This window comes from Hippocampus comes, unplaced genomic scaffold (assembly GCF_001891065.2).
Source record: "Hippocampus comes isolate QL1 unplaced genomic scaffold, H_comes_QL1_v1.1 scaffold156, whole genome shotgun sequence".
NCBI classification, from domain to species: Eukaryota; Metazoa; Chordata; class Actinopteri; order Syngnathiformes; family Syngnathidae; genus Hippocampus; species Hippocampus comes.
In genome coordinates this window covers 1,177,043-1,194,814 of record NW_017805744.1, presented here as the reverse complement: position 1 = coordinate 1,194,814, position 17,772 = coordinate 1,177,043, and the positions used below count along the sequence as shown (strand labels likewise).

The 17,772-nt window shown below is 42.9% G+C and overlaps 1 protein-coding gene across 2 annotated transcripts in view; it reads right to left on the bottom strand.

The window, feature by feature from the left end:
- LOC109524197 (neuronal acetylcholine receptor subunit alpha-3-like) overlaps positions 1–17,033 on the bottom strand; it is an 18,192-nt gene extending 1,159 nt beyond the window's left edge. Inside the window, exons 1-7 of one of the 2 annotated variants that reach the window (XM_019883878.1) lie at positions 16,661–17,033; positions 15,411–15,527; positions 3,597–3,736; positions 3,468–3,512; positions 3,248–3,357; positions 2,593–2,800; positions 1,481–2,479 (exon numbers count right to left, since the gene is read on the bottom strand). In XM_019883878.1, coding sequence (XP_019739437.1) covers positions 1,481–2,479; positions 2,593–2,800; positions 3,248–3,357; positions 3,468–3,512; positions 3,597–3,736; positions 15,411–15,468 — 1,560 coding nt within the window. In that variant the 5' untranslated portion in view covers positions 15,469–15,527; positions 16,661–17,033. Of the gene's footprint in view, positions 1–1,480; positions 2,480–2,592; positions 2,801–3,247; positions 3,358–3,467; positions 3,513–3,596; positions 3,737–15,410; positions 15,635–16,660 lie in introns of those variants that run through there. The other variant, XM_019883877.1, reaches the window with a different exon arrangement.
- Positions 17,034–17,772: the final 739 nt, after the last annotated feature.

Genomic DNA, 17,772 nt, shown 5'->3' with positions numbered 1-17,772 from the left:
TGCGTATTTGCTCCGGTATACACTTTGATCATTCAGGTGCGCACAATCGGATCAAGGCTGTTGTGGCCATAATGCTATTGTTGTGCCCAGAGAGGAGCCTGCATGATTATTCTTCACAGCAACAAACATATCGGGCCCATCCAGAATGTGAGGACGAGACAGGAGAAGCCCTTTCAACAGGGAGCTTTACTCTCTTTATTTAGCCCCATGCTAACACTGCAATATAGAGACACACACAGGCTAAAGGACACTCTGGGGATTTGCCTCAGTGTGTATCGTTCTGGTTCTCTAATACTGGAGGTCTAGACCAGAAGTCGATAATACGTTTGTCCACTGCCTCAGTGCTGTTGTTGCTTAAATCTTTTAAGAGGGTGCTATCAAAAGGTCGCTCCCAATCTCTTGAAAATAATGTGGCGTTTCTTTGAGAGAAATACAATATGGGCTTCACATGTACAGTGGATATAAAAAGTCTCCCCATCCCTGCTCAAATGCCAGGTTTTTGAGATATTAAAAGCATGAGATCGCAATATCATTTAAAAAACGTTTTCCTGCTGTTTCTATATGTTAAAATAAAAGAAATGAATTTTTTGCGGATATTAAAAGCATGAGATCGCAATATCATTTAAAATCCTTTTTCTGCTGTTTCTATATGTTCAAATAAAAGAAATGATTTTTTTTCAAAACGGGAAATGAAAACAACAGAAAGAATGTGGTTGTACAAGTGTGCATGACCTCTGGTAACTGGGATGTGACATCTTTCAATGCATTCATTTTTCTCTCTCGGGCTGCGGCACACGAGACAATGTCAGTCAAGCAACCAACTGGTTGCGACAGAAAGATGACATTGTCAACAATACAGACAAAAAGATGGGACTCGCATTCAATTGATTGGACCCATTCACTTGAAAGGACCCGGCGACCTGCGCACTGCTCTTTGTCTCCAAAAATGTGAGCTGTCAATAAATCTTATGATACTTCAGTACAGTGACTGCATCACTTTTCTTTTGTTTGTGATGCCGCCATAGCAGTGAAGCTCTAATCTCATCGTACAATAATGACCAATAACAGCTGAGCCAAATGTATACTACAGATTCACCAGCAAGTGTATATATTGGCAATTGAGTCTGGTCTATAACTATTACTTCCATTGGTAAAATTGTTTAAAACTATGAATACACAAAATAGATCAGACTACGTTGAGCCTTTAAGGTCCACAATTTGTATCTTATTCGCTCGTTCTGTTTTCAGTTGGCAATGAGAAAATGAAAAAGTGACATATTTTTCTGATGTTTATTTTTAAATACGATAAAAAAAAATCTTTATTTATTTAAGTGTGTGTGTGTGCGTGCGTGCGTGCGTGCGTGTGTGTGAAAACAAAGAACAAAATAAGAAGTCACATTTTTCATTTCAGTTTTTGATTGGCAACGTTAAAGTAGTGTGAAGACATGATGTACCAACTGAGCATTGAATTTGAACATACCTCTTTGGCTTTGTTACGAGTCCTCATGTTCTCTGCGATGTACTTCACGCTCTCAATGGCCTGCTTGACCTCGGGCGAAATGACAGAGAATGCCACGACAGCATTCACTTGAGAGGGGGAGTTCAAGGCCCTTGGCAATTTGGGCAGCTCTGACTCTGTGGGTCTCTGTGTCTGAGGGCCCTGAGATGAATGGGGGACCTTGGAAGGAGGGACAGGGGTTGGGACCTCCTTGCCTCTGTAGGGACATCTTCTGTTTAGATCCCGCTTATTGTCGCGGTTCATATCGCCGTACTCGATGCAGTTCATGGAGCCGCCCACTGAGGAGGCCCCTCCTCCACCTGCCCCTCCATCCAGCGGTGGACACGCCACGCCGCCTGTGATACCGCCAACGCTCACACTTCCTGACCCGCTCCCAACGCTGTTCTTTCTCTTCTTGTTCCCGCCGCTGCTCCCTCCTCCTCCCGTCCCCGCCGTGATGCTGGCGATAGACGAGCCGCCTTGGTCAATCGGTCGCCTCATCAGCATGACTCTCGGCAGCACCCCGAGGAACACGGACCTCACCCACTCGGGCATCGTGTGAGTCATGGGGGTGCGGTAGTGAACATTCAACACGAACACGGTGATGACAATGCTGAGCGTGACGAAAATCATGGTGAAGAGGAGGTACTCCCCAATCAGCGGGATGACAAGCGAGGTGGAGGGGATGGTCTCCGTGATGACCAGCAGGAACACAGTGAGGGAGAGCAGGACAGAGATGCACAGGGTGACCTTCTCGCCGCAGTCGGATGGGAGGTAGAAGACCAGCACGGTGAGGAAGGAGATGAGAAGGCAGGGGATGATGAGGTTGATGGTGTAGAAGAGCGGCAGGCGGCGGATGTAGAAGGAGTACGTGATGTCTGGGTAGATCTCCTCGCAGCAGTTATACTTGATGTCGTGCTTGTAACCGGGCGCATCAATGATCTCCCATTCTCCGCTTTCCCAGAAGTCTTTGAGGTTCACCTAGGAGGTCATTACAAATTTGAATTCAACGGAAGCCAAAAGTTGTTTTTAAGGGCATATAATGTTAAACGAGATAATCGGTTTCACAGAATGGCATTTTGAGACATTCGTACCTTTGAACCAATGAGCACCAGGTCGATCTTGGCCTTGTCATAGGTCCATGAGCCAAATTTCATGGAGCAGTTCTGGTAGTCAAAAGGGAAGTAGGTGATGTCCATGGGGCAGGAGGATTTAAAGATCGCCGGAGGAACCCAAGTGATGGTACCATCGAACTTCAACAGAGCCTTGGTCTTGTCCTCCACCAGAAAATCCCCCACGGCACTTCAAGAAAGCAGACCCAAGAAACCCAAATGTCATTTCACGTAAAGGTCTTGACAACATTTAACTGGAAAGGTCAGCACACGGTGAGCTAAATACGAAAATGAGGCCTGCTTATTAAAGTGCCGTGGTGAGGTAAATCTCTTCAGCAGACAGTATAAACATGCAATAACAGAGTATTATGTCATCTAATCAGGGTTTAATCTGTTCTGTGTCAAAAATTGAAAATGAAACACACGACACTCATGAGTATGAGACAGCCTTGAAAATGTGTGTTCCCTACCATTTCAGTACAACGCCATTGACATCAAAATTTATAAGTGGCTGCATCAACAACGTAAATACATGCAGTGGACCTTTAGTAATCTATTCCCTATTCCGGTATGTAGTCTGACACATTGTCATAACAAAGGTGATAAAAACATTGACAAAGTGATGACTCAAACTCACTTGTTGTATAAAACAATGTCTGGCCTCCATATCTTATTGGATGGAACTCTGATAAACTCAATTCCATCATATTCAACCGGTGCCCATCTTAGCTTGTAGTCATTCCAAACCTAGACAGCAGAAGAAAAAAAATAATAATAGCCCAAATAATTTTTTTGTCACAGCATTACTCGTCAATAATCAGGAAGAATATTAGGGGTGACCCATGAGTGCGACTCACATGTCTCAGCCAGAGATTGGTTTCCATGATTTGATTCACCTCATCCTGAAACGAAAATAAGTGTTACATAGCCTTTGAAAACACATTTTGGCTTTTTCTTCTCAGAATGATGTTTTAGGTTCTCTTTACCACTTTGACCAGTTGAGAGATGGACACCTCGAACTCCACCGTGACCGGATCAGACACGTTCTCCACTGGTCGGATGAACTGGTTGTACCTTCGGAATAACCTCCGAAATAAACGGTCCTCTGCTTTGGATGCAAAACAGCCTAATGAAAGAAATTCAAAGACTAACAGTTTGAACAGCATTTATTAAATGGGAATACAGTATGTGGTCTGTTGAACATTCATTAAATCCAATCATGTCAATGTTGATTTCCACTAGGCGCTACATTCTGGCTCCGTAAATGTGCTTCCCCTTTCGAAAAAGATCGAAGCAGATGATGATCTTTGTTAAAAATAACAAAAGGAAATTATGGATAGCACATAAAAATTAAAGCATGTGTACGTGAAACAGAAATAGAGCTTAATAAATTACTGCTTTCACTTCGGGATTTGCAAGAGTCAATGAAAAATGACGATGGTGTCAACAGATGCCACACCGATGAGGGATTGCAAAGAGAGTGTCCTTGAAGCCAACCCCTGCAGAATCTGCATGACTTCATGCCATCAGGAATTGTCAAATACAGTTTGTTAATATTTGCTATGCACCCGAAATATACAGCAAACTACTGTTAGACTCTTTTAGGCCTAGTGTACATATATGCATGAACATTGTAAGGCTGGGCTGAAGGTCACATTGTGGAAAAGTGCCAGGAGTAACACTGCTGCGTGGGATGGCATACAGACCCCCTCACGCCTGTCCGAGCAGAAAATGTTGCCTCGCTTGGGACAGTGAACACTCACACCACCAGCACACTGCACCAGTGTTCTAACAAAGCTCCAAAGTCTCCATTTTGATACAAACATGAGTCATCAACATTAGAGTTATCAGCATCCATATCCAAACCCATTAGCTCCAGCATGATTCATGATGGAAAATATGGATGATTTGTGAGGTCAGCAATCACTTCTTCTGCACCAAACTCAACCAAGCATGCCTTCCTTGACCTTGCATTGTGCAGTGAGACTCAGTCAGGTCGCAACAGAAAAAGACTATGCCTCAGTTCGGTGTCACCAATACGAGATAGTCAATCAAAGCAAGCATACTGTGAGCAAATAACAAATGATCAAGCCACATTACTTCAAGGTTGATGCTTCTATCAAGGCTTTTAAGATGAGAAATGATGCACACACAATTCAGCTCCATCCCTAGTGCAGCAACCTGTACTTCCTGTGCTGCACTAACAGTGGAAAAAAAAAATGAACCACTATATATATATATATATATATATATATATATATATATATATATGGAGGTCAATGTGCTTCACTGATCGGGCAGCTGGAGCACAACCCCATGTACGTACGCGCAAAAAGCTACATTCACCATAGAATGAATAAAACATGTCGCTTTCATAGAGTATCTTCCAAAGCACTTTGGGAGGTCCTCGTGAGAGGAGACTTTGAGTCTCTCCTCTTTCATCTATAACCGCTTCTACAAGGCGTGCGGAGGAACAATTGTTCCAATTGTATTATTGTCGATGTTATGTGTTCTGTTGAACTGTTATTTTGTGTTAAATGTTCTGGAAAGCGCTTTCTGACAGCTGCAGCTGTTGTGAAATGAAGACGGATTGTATTATATTATTTTCAAACCCCATTTATCGTATTCTTATCTGATCATCTTTAGTCCTTTTGTAGATTTGCAGTGCGGAAAAGTGCTGCATAGATTGCATGTGTTCAGCAACATAGTTGTTATAGATAGCTATTAATAAACACCACATAAAGCTGAGTCTACTGAGGCCTATATGCTGTCTAAAGTTTAGACAACTTCTTTATGACTTTAGCCTCTAAAAGTCATAAAGAAGTTGTACCTTTAATGTCCTGGGGACTACGCATGATGACAGAATGTAAACATCCGACATTAAAGGCTGCGTTGTTGTGTGCGCATCTGGCTCTTGGCTTGTGTTTCTCCTCTATTCTGACCTGTCCAGGGAAATAACGGAGCTGATTTATTGGAAAGGTTACCTTATTGACACCTCAATCTGAAGTGTACCACAAAAGATCAAAGTGTGAGACAGGGGCAAAGCTGAGACAATTGGCATTACAATTTAACGCTGTGCAGGAATGTAAACCTGCTTTGTTATGGACATGTGGTCAGGGGCGACAGAGCCTTCCCAGCATCACAAAGCATAAATAAAAGATGAACAATTCATGATTACATGAAATGAGTTTAATTTCAATTTTCTGCTCTGTGCTTTGTCATGATTTGTTTTTGGGTGGGGGGGGGGGGCATCCCAAAATGTCCATGATTTCATAGTTGTAACTGCTGAATTGAATTTCCAGTCCAAATATAAACAGTACATGGGAGAGAGATGAAGTGTGGCAGCAGGCAACATCACCTTACCTGGAATTGCGCAATCTCTCAACAACTGAACCGAGGAGGCTTGTTTTGGCAAGGGCTTGTTTCTGTCTCTCTTTCAATCTCCAATATTTGCTGATCGCATAAAATAGCAGATCTTTTTTTTAAAAAAAGGCATGAGATAAGGCAGACAGTACTTTGCCACACAAAGCCAGACTAAGCATTAGGCAAAGGCAAGGAATTGCCTGGGGCCCCGAGATTTCCAGCAGGCCCCCAAACATCTCATTTGAAAAAACGATGACCGGTCATTATGATTTCTTCCATTGAAAGCAATTATTAATGTTATATTCTCAATTTATATGCTTAAACGCATCAGAATGCTGAATATATCATGTTTGTTTTGACTGCTCCAGTCCTCCCTTCTCATGCAATGAAAATAACAGTTTCCCAGTATCTATTGCAAGGCTGCTAATTTAATTCCAAAGATGCCCCTTTGTTTGGCTGATACATTTCTAAATTCGACTCACTGCCTCACCAGCCATGAACGTCACCACACTTCACTGCCCTTTAGCATATGCTAATTGGAATGGGACACAAATGAAACAGTGTTTCACCCGAAAGAATATAATGTATAATGTAAGGTATACTGAATTTACGGTTATGGAGGTTTGACACTTTTTTCTATTTTTGCATCCGGGAAAAGTTGGCACATGGTAAAATGGCTTTCCAAAAGTTTCCTGGGGTCAACGCGGAGGCGAGCTGAGTCTTCTGGAGTAATGAAACAGTCGCCCTCCTGAGACACTTTCACAATCTCAATTCCTGGTACCTGCTTACAGTCCGTGCACTCCCACAACCTTGCCTAAGCCTCTAATTGGGTGAGGAGAGAGCAGAGCAATTATCATCAGTCAATTAATTCGACCTTGTGTTCACTGTTGAAAAATGCGTTTGGGCTGTTTCTTTTTTCTTACACTGGAACTTTGATTCTCATTATTCCCTCATCCACAAAGAACATAAGTAGCAATTAAAAAAAACAAAAACGATTATAACCTTTAGCCACTGTTGAGCCTGTGTCCAACTTTTACCACATGCAACACAGTGGTATATTGTTTCAGGCTTTTAAAAGGAAAGGTTTGGTTTGTGCAACTCCAAAAGTGTGTTCATGGAGGCACGTGTGACAGCAACACGGTCGGTGGTAAAACATTCATGACTTTAGATGTTCTGTCAAGATTTCATAACAGCTCACTGTGACTGAGCGCCAGTCCAGGTTGTACCCGACCTATCTTGCCCAAAGTCAGCAGAGATATGCTCCAACTAATCCATGACCCTCATGTGGGCAAGTGCTACAGAAAACATATGCATGAATGAAACCGGTTCGTGGAAAATTGTGCATTTACTAATCCACACTTACGTGTAAATGGTTTCTTTTCACCTCATGAAACTTGCTCATATTTCTCAAGATTGACTTGACTGAATAACCACAGACATTTTTGCTCCTCAAAATGAGCCTGAGAGTAACAGACGTGACCGCGATGACAACGTGACAAAGTCTTTGTTCTCTGGCGACTGAAAACCAGTTGAGCAGTCACGCGTGTTCGGCCTCAAATAGCCACAGTGATTGAGAATTAGCCAGTGTGCCTCCATATCTCATGGCTCCAGGAGCCCAAAGAGCCAAAGCCTGTGGGAGGCTCTTTGATCAGGCATGTGCTTAACAGGATGAGGCTTGGAGCAAGTGCTGGACACTCTGAAGAAACTAATTACCCGCCAATAATACACGGTTGACAGTGCGTGTGTGTGTGTTTTTGTGTGTCGGTGTGTGCCACACACGTTCTCTCACCTCTACCTCAAACAACATCGATTTTTGTTTCAGTGATGCATGAAATTCAGTGGCCTCTTGCTTTGCGCGCTTTCATCTCTGAGGATGTGGGAGTTGATGTCTGATTCACTGCGAACGTTAATTTAACACACACAGACGAGATGTCTCAAAGCTAAAATATGTTTGGAAAGAAAATGTAGGGTGTTGTTTGTTTGAACTCTGTCAAGCCTGAACCATCAAATACTGTAATTGACAGAAAAATCATAACCAGAAAAATTACCCTTTATTTGTGTTTCTGAAGGAAACAAAATCAGCAGGTCACTTTCTGTACACAGAAAGTTTTTGTATCATATGTACAAATATATTTATGAATTTTAAGCAAAGTGTGCGTTTTGTTTGTTCCCTCCACTTTACCTCCCTAAATTCCATATATCAACTTGGCAAAACAAGGCACGTAAGTGAGGTGAAGTCAAACAATAAGCAAGGTCGGATCAGGCAAGAGACTAACACTTGACACAGAAAAAGACAGATGTACATTTTTTTTGAGTGTTTCATCTCCAGTGAACACAGAGAGATGTGTTGGATGAGGGGGGCAGACAGAGAGCCAAGAAGCCCTGCAGGTAAAATGTGAAGTGGGAGCACAGCACGAGGGAGAGGGGAAGGGCATTTGGGTCAGAAACACAACACAGAACCATCTTATGATGGACAAAGCCAAACATGACTAAGCGAAGGTCAAAACATTACAAGGTCATCAAACCTGTCATATTCATTGCACACTGTTGCCATGAGAAATAGAAAACTAGGAACATTTTGGAAAAGGGGTGGTGCTTTTGTTGACATCAGCAATTAGCAATCATCACATTATCATGACCTTTTGGGCCTTTTACATTTGTATGAGATACTGCAGGCTATCATTTTGTAATTACTGTTCTATTGTAGTTATTGGAACCCCACAAGGATAGATTTAAGATTGTACATTGGGACCGCTAAGGTCAGACAAGACATTCTGGGATGCTGGTCAGCCTCTGATATGATGGGCTTCTAATTTTCCTTTCGGCTGGAAAACGCGCGCATGTGTGTGTGTGTGTGTGTGTGTGCGCGCGCCGCACGCGCACACACACACACACACACACACACACATTCATTTGCTGCATTATTTTTATAACCACGTTTTGTTTACCATTCTAAACTGTCATCCATGTATAAATAAACTTACCATTGGTAATATCGAAACCTAATGCAAAAGGGCCCACAGGGTTAAAGTGACGTGAACCACTAAAGCCTGTGTGACGTTTGAGACACAATTGTCCTGCCGATTTGAGAATTACAAATTCAAAGTGTGAGAATCGACATCTTGGTACGAGAACGTGTTGCACTGGCAGCTGCAGCTAATGGAGTGAGCGCTGCTAATGTCTTCTCGTGTCTGCAGTGCGGTCAAAACAGGGGAGGTGATTACACACAACATTAGCGAATCATCAGTGTTCACATGGGCGTGAGCTGACACGATAAGTGGGTGCTAAATTACAACCGGGAACGGCCATTGTGATACAGCCGGTCTTCATCATCATTGCGGATGTGGACTACAAAAATTCAGGCTGACATTGATCGGCTGTTGTCTAATCCCTTGGAGAAAGTCCTACCTAGGTCTCGGAATATTGGAATGGAATGTCACTCACAGTAGAAGTTGATCCAAACGGATTTTACTTTTTGGGGGAACGCTTGTTTGCTGAAAAACTTTATTATTTGCTGTTGTTGTACAATAGAAGTATTGCTTTGCCTTCATGTTGGGACATCGTAGTGCCAAGGAACAATGTTGAAATTGATTGAGGAGCTTCATTTTGACAAAAGTCATGCTTTGCTGACATCTCGTGGCATTTTGTTAGCAAGAAACTATGTGGAAGGTGTTTCCTTTGGACAAAATGAGTAGTGCTTTGTTGGCATCTATTGACATCTTGGTGGCAAGGATCCATGGTGAAGTAAATTGATGAGTTTTATTTTGACATAAGTAGTACCGGCACTTTGCGACCATGCTGAGGTGTCTCATAAAGCTTTATGGAGCGGGGTGGGCATTATTTACATTCTTTTCCTTTTTGCAATAGAGCTCAGTCCCGATTCCCTGCAAACAACCGGGCTTCTGAAATGTGTAATCAATCGGACCATTTGAGAAATGTGCTTTGCATTGAAATCAGTCTGTTGATTGACCATTATGTTACATATTTGCAAAAAAAAAAAAAATACAGAGACTGCAAAAAAAAAAAAAAAGTAGGTTTATAATGAAATTGTCTTTTAACAAACAAAGCAAAGATAACGTTACACCTGAGTCAGCCAAGTTTCTTGCTTATATTTGACCGGGAGGCTTTGAGACCGCACCTTCTAAATTCCAAATTGCCAGACATCCCACAAGTCTCAAATGCAGCACTGGCAGTGTGTGTGTTCATGTTGTAAGGGGCATAATGAAATTAATCCCATCCATAGGTGGTAGAGTGAGACCTCTGCTTCTGCGTGCAGTTGTAATTCAGAATGTGTGTATGGAAGTGGCATGAGTGTGGGGGGAGCGGGATGAGGGGCCTCAGTGGCAATAGTCATAAGGCAATCGTGATAAGGAGATCCAACAGCCCCCCGCATGAGCCTTAAGCCACGCGCAACCACACGCCTTCTCACTGATTGCATGTCAGACTTCAATGCAACTTTATTACATCTGGGAGGGAAACCAGAGAGCTTCGTGCTCGCATCAAACACACGGGAACATTTAAGTCTGGCAGAAGAGCAAACACGCTTGGTGACGCTGTGATGCAAGGAGACATCTCTTTGCAAGCACATCCAAGCCATACAGGCTTTGTGGAAACAAAGCTGCTCAAAAGGGAGAATCAAAAGCCAAAGGTGATTTTACTGTCTGGGCGCGTAAAGCAGTGCTCCAGCCATGTTGCTCAACACAAGTTTGCTTTCACACCAAATAATTGTTGCGATAATGTTTAACAGTATCAAAGTGATTTGTTCAAATTATTTTTATTTATTTAATTTATATGGGGGCGGCCCCGGTAGTCCAGGGGTTAGCACGTCGACTTCACAGTGCAGAGGTACCGGGTTCAATTCCAGCTTCGGCCTCCCTGTGTGGAGTTTGCATGTTCTCCCCGGGCCTGCATGGGTTTTCTCCGGGTACTCCGGTTTCCTCACGCATTCCAAAGACATGCATGGCGGGCTGATTGAACACTCTAAATTGTCCCTAGGTGCGAGTGTGAGGGCGAATGGTTGTTCGTCTCTGTGTGCCCTGCGATTGGCTGACAACCGGTTCAGGGTGTCCCCTGCCTACTGCCCGAAGACAGCTGGGATAGGCTCCAGCACCCCTCGCGACCCTAGTGAGCATGAAGCGGTTCGGAAAATGAATGAATGAATGAATGAATAATTTATATAGCCTTCTGTTGTATTCTGCTTCTTTAAATTTGACCAGCCAGCTAGACATATCTATTTTGTTACAGTACTAACAAGCCCCCCCCCCCCAAAAAAAAAAAAAAAAAAAACACGGTACATGAAGATAAAGGGTCAAGCCCAAAACCCACAACAAATCAGTTTCATGCCAGTTTGGCCGGACATCCCTCTAAGCTGCTTCATCAGGCAAATGGCTGTGGGCCGCTAAAACATATTATGCAATTCAGCTGATTTCAATCACTAAATCCGAAACCTTAAGACACCGTCTCATCTTCAAAATGTGCTGATGTGCACCACCACCAACCCACAGGCCAACTCACTTTTTTGAATGTCATAACTGCATCGAATATTAGCGCTTTGTGCCGCACACCTCCAAGCCACCAGAGTCCGATTATTCTACAGAAACTGCTTGATGCTACTGACTGCAGGTTCAGCGTTTCATCTCTTCTGTTCACAAATTATCCGATCATGGATGACAGGAGACAATATCCTGTGCAGCGCACAATTCAGACCCCCCACTGTGAGTTCCTGTGTGGGTTTCTTCAGGCTATTACAGGTACACACAGTCCAGTTCAGAATCATCCTAGCCATCGAGGGATTGGGGAAAGAAGGAAAGGGCAGAATCCTGTTTTTTTTTTTTCGGGGGGTGGGGAGGGTGTTCCAGGTTTTAACCCAAATAACCAAGAAGACTGCGACGACTGTCAGTATGAAGATAAGAGAGGAGTCGATCCACGTGCATCAAGTTCAAGGCTGTGTGTGATTCAATGACTTGCACACAACGACTTCAGTGTGACAATGTGAAGTATTTCGCACTGCTCGCGAAGGGTGGGGTGGGGGACATTATATTTATTTCTGCTTGGGTCTTTGAAAGTGAAAAGCTTAAAAATATTTGCACATAACAAAACATTCATAAGAACCAAAGTACTTCTTATCTCTGTGCTGCACTTCTTTCTTGGGGAAGACTTTGAATCTTTTGGCTGCAACTTTTAAAACCAGAGGTATTTAGCATGACCAGCGATTCCCAACAGATGCAGTAGCTATGTCACACCCTGCAGAGTTTGAGTGACAGGCTGAAAAAGCGCTGTTGAAGCGGTCAGAATACCAAAATTAACATTATTGCTACTTAAGAATGTTAATGCATGTACCATTTATATCATCTGGAAAGATGCTCATTATGCGGTGGACTTTCTATTCACAAGAGAAGATCATCTCCTGGGAACTTAGCTTCACTTAACTAAATTGAATGAAATTCAGGAAATTAAAATACCACTTCTGAAATACTGAAATGGCCCTCTGGGGAGTCACTTGAGGAACTCATGACTAAAGTAGTTATTTAAATTTAAAGCACACAAAAAAATCTGGTGGAACCACGAATATTAGAAATCATGGACCACCTTAGTGACTAATTTAAACCAACAGAATACATTCCATGCCAAAATGAATGTGATAAATATAAAATACACTTACTTCCTACTACTACAACTAATGTTTGTTCTGACAAAATTACTTTTTTCCTGCATGTACTGTTCAACGTGAGTTGCCAAGACATCAAATGAAAGAAGCTAAAAGGAACATATTGGCTCTGCAAAGTCATCATTATTCAGACAAAGAAGGTCTGGGTATGTCCACTTCAAAATATCAAATATTTATTCGATACACCTATGTTTTTGAGTAACAGCTGCCGATGCACTTTCAGTCATGAATTGAAATTGAAAAACAACCAAACACGAATATAAAATGAAAGCACTCACAGGGAGCAAGGAGCAGACGCTAACGCTGAACTAATCCAATGGTAAATGAATGGCCATCCAGTGTGTGGAAGGATCTATTAAGCATCCCGAAGTGAAATACAAATCATCCAGTTTAGAGAACATTAGAAGATTGTTCAACACAAAAAGTTCCGTCAAGCAACACAACATCGCTTTCACATTGAGGGCTTCATTCCTCTGCCTAACAATGACCTCTGGCTTGTGCGTTTGCACGGGGACCCACATCCCTGCAGATCGCATCAACATCAGCTGTGTTTGTATTCATGTGTTTTATAGAAACGATAAGCTGCAAAGTAGCTTCGGGCATTGAGGTATAGATGTGTATATCTCTACTCACTGTCCATAACATTGAGGGTGGTTGCATCTGAATGAGGGCATGCATAAAACATGTACAACTGCCAGAGAGAATGGAAATAACAAAGTCTCAGTTTGCACTGGATTGCAGGGGCAGAGCTACGTTGTGGCCAAGGGGGGCTATGGCCACTTCTTGTCACTCTCTGGTCACCCCCACACCAAGAGGAAGACTTTGACACCGGTGACTTTTCTGCCATTTTCACATGAATGACCCCTTGAGAACCTTCTTAAACCTCTTGATACACAGCAAAATCACAGTTGATGTGAAGACAAATTTTAAAAGGATCTGCTTTAGTAGAGAACATATTATTCTTGCAGTTAATATCAGCCAAATTCTTATTTTTATATCATAGAAAGCAAACAACGTGGTTGAGAAGTCACTGCTTATCATAACACCCACAGTCCCGGTTTCTTCAAATAGACGACACACATATACCAATCTTGCACATACACTCATAATACCAACAGGAGCAAAACGATAAAAAAACAGCAACAACAACAAAAAAAATGATGTTTAAAATTGTGAAGAATTAAGAGATTTTTGTGTCACTATGGTCTTTCCCTCTCATTAGAACGAACAAGCCATCGATCAGAAGTTGTTACAAGAATGTGAAGGATGGGTGTGTGCACAATATCGCAAATACTCAACGAGGTTTTATATCATCCTGGCCACCGCATTGAAACATTTCTGGCTTTGCAACTGCTAGATTAGAACTAGAATTGAAAATGGATGGAATGTTTCTGGAAATTTCCATGGGTTATTTTGGAAATATTCCAAATCTAAACCTTTCCATGGGAATGTAAAAAGGAATTAACTAGATATTGAGTGTAATTGAATTGCAAGACATCATATTCAAGAATAAATGCTAACATTTCATTTTGTCATCGGCAGACATCCATGCAAAATAAAGAGCTCCCCTTGTCCAAATGTGAGGGTATTAGAGTACCTCAATTACTCATTCATTCATTCATTGATTTTCCGATCCGCTTATCCTCACAAGGGTCACAGGGGGTGCTTGAGCCTATCCCAACTGTCTTCGGGCAGTAGGCGGGGGACACCCTGAACCGGTTGCCAGCCAATCGTTGGGCACACAGAGACAAACAACCATCCACGCTCACACTCACACCTCGGGACAATTTAGAGTGTTCAATCAGACTGCGGTGCATGTTTTTGGAATGTGGGAGGAAACCGGAGTCCCTGGAGAAAACCCACGCAGGCCCGGGGAGAACATGCAAACTCCACACAGGGAGGCCGGAGCTGGAATTGAACCCGGTACCTCTGCACTGTGAGGTCAACGTGCTAACCACTGGACCACCGGGCCACCCCACCTCAATTACTCAATAGTAATTTTTTCCGCTTCACTCGAGAGTCGGTGTAGTAACACAAAATTTGGGCCGACGCCACAAAGCAATGGCTCATAACTTGAAAAACTCATACATTGGTCGAGTCACAAGTTAAGATACCACTGTACTTGCATGGAATCGGGTTGTTTTAGTCAGGACGATGCTAAAATATACTGCTAAGAAAAATAAAGGGAACACTTAAATTGCACAATGTGACTCCAAGTGTTTCCTGATTTTTTTTTTTTTTGTGGTTTTTATATTTCCCCAACAACACGAGGGAAACATCAACAGCAGACCTTCAATTGACTAAATTCCTTCTTTATTCCCATAAATGACCATTGATTCCCATGGAAAACTTGAAACTACAGTATCATGGAATTTTACAAGCCTTTTCACTGCATCACAGTGACTTGTTTCTCATACAGTATTTCCACTCCAACCCCATGATAAATATTATATAAATGCTTTACCTTCAATTGATTTGTGATGCATCAACTGATGGGCTCCTTGTCTTTTCTCATCCCCGTATCTATAGCATCCTGTTAAAGTTTTGTTTTCCAGCTACACTATCTTTATCTTCCCCCTCTACAAAGAATGGGTTATTTGGATTGGACATGAATGCGCAATTTCCTCACTTTGCTTCCACACAACTAAAACCGACTCCAACCATGGAGCCAATTCTTTACAAATTCACTCGAAGCAGTGACATGCGTGTAAATTGCTACTTTTGGGGGTTGTTTTTGCAATGTGAGTGCACCACCACCCAGTGCGCTTACCTTGCGCTGTCATGAGGACCAGCAGGAGAACGACGCTTGTTTTCCCGGGAAGACTCATGGATGCATCGGGCAATCTGGGACGTTCTTCGGGATTTGATTTGATGTCCTGTCAGTGATCTAATAGGGGAATCCAGCCACGCTTTAGATTAAAGAAGCATTTTTCTTTTACGCGCCGCGAAGGAGAGGTTTGGACTCGCGGTGCGCTTGACCAGGCAACTTCGGCGCCTCCCCTTCTTTCTCGATCACTCCCTCCCTCCTTGGGTCGCTCTCTCTCTCTCTCTCTGTCTCTCTCCCTATCTCTTCTCTCTCTCTCACAGCCATCGTGACTCAGAGGTGGTAAGTTCGCAGTCACGGTTTCCAAATAATGCCCGAGGACGCCCAGGGGTCTGTTAAAATGCTCAAGAAAGCGTTACGCATTTGGAGTTGCGTGCGTCTGTTGGTGTTTTTCTACCAACATGGTTGCGTTTGCGTGCGCGACAAACTAGTTGTCCACCCGATTTCCATAAAACCTTATGAGAAGTTTGGAACCATGAGGAAGTAACTAACACATCGCACAGATTCCAAGTAAGTGTCATTGGGAGCGTTTCAGGACTGTTTTATTTCACGTTCCACTGTAATATGTGCATTTAAATGGTTGGAATCCGTGAATGTTATTGGACTGAGTAACAATTTAGTTTATTATGATTTCTTGTATATAACTTTTTTTGTGTTTATCTCAAACATAAAGGTTGTTTTTTGTTTTGTTTTTTACTACTTAACTGCGCTATGAGAGAGTACTCCGACCTGCATACACGAATAGCTAAACTGGAAATGACCCATTTAGGCACTTAATTGATTTTATGCAAACTGCAATTCTTGGGCAGCTTAAAGCATTAGCAGCTCTGTAATAGAGCTGTGCAGGCTGCACTATCCATCCCAATCAAATAATGGAAAGCGATAATTGCATTGGGGCACTATGCAAAACTGCATTGGATTCATGGCTCGCCTATTGTGTCTCCTTACTGAACAATTAAGGAGTTGCTTTGTTAATGTCTGACATGGAAATCTTCAATAGGTATATGTTATGTCGAAGTGTATCGCATATGCTAAACCTGCATTTAGCTTTAAAATGAGATTCCAAGCCAACCATGGACATAATGAAGAGCAGTCCTGTATACTGTTTCATCCTAAGTAATCCAAAAACACACGACAAAACACAATTTCTGTAGGCCACCGTCCATGTGCTCGGCATAAAAACAGGCACATCTTACTTTTGGTGCCGGCCGAGTCTAAAATCTAGTCACTGTTCGGGTTTGTATGTGACCCCAATTGCACGACAACAGGCAGGTATGGTGGAAGCCAACACTTGGCATTGTTCATTAGAGTCTTTGCAATGTCACTCAGGGAGAAGCATGAAGAACCCACGGGGAAATGTCCACACAGGAAACAAAAACTGCAGGCAATGCCAACAGAGCTCACTACAGGTGGTGACGGCACAAACTTGCACTGAGGAAAGGTTTGGGAGCCAACTTATACCAGTCTAAACGAGCAGATGGGCTACAAGTGGGTGATGAGCTGGCGAGTATCAGGTGTGAGGTGCAAAGCACCCTGGCTGAGGAGGCTGCCTGGCAGGCCCCTCCCTAACAGTTTCCTTTTTAATAACCGCATTTGCAGATGCGCAGGGGGGCGTGTAAATACAAAACGCCTTCGGTCCCCGGAGCGTGAGTGTCAACCAAATTCACAAACATGTTATACTAGACTTAACCCAGCAGGAAAATTAAGATGCGTCCATTTTTAAGATAAACACAGTCTACATTCTGCGATCAAATTATCATGTGCATCGAGAGCGAGGCAGCTCCATGCGTCGGAATCCCAAGAGAGACGCAACGCAGCCCCAAACACGGTGGACTAGACTTAAGCCGGCATCGAAATGAAGATGCGGCCGTTTTTACGCCGAGCACAGGGGCACCTGCCTAAAAAAATAGGGCCTGGTAAAACTACGTCTAATTCCTGGCACAGGTGATGTAAAGAGATGTTGGTGTATTTGATTGACATGCAGGGAGACAGATTGGGCACTTCGCGGGCATGTGTGGTGGATGTCATCGCATTCCCTTCAAAAATATGATGGCAGTGTAGGACAGTCACTGAATCATGTAGAAATCAGTACATTGATGAATTACAATATTTATCATCTTAAAAATATTTTTATAACACCCCTGTCACTATTGGGGGGGGAGGGGTGCTATTAAATTACACACACACAGACGCAAAGGGTTCTCCAGTTGCCCACGTCACATGCCTTCATCTTGCAGTTGACCTGTATGAACGCAATAAGCACTATTTCAGTATCTGCAAGTCAATGTCGGCGCATGCTGTGACCTCC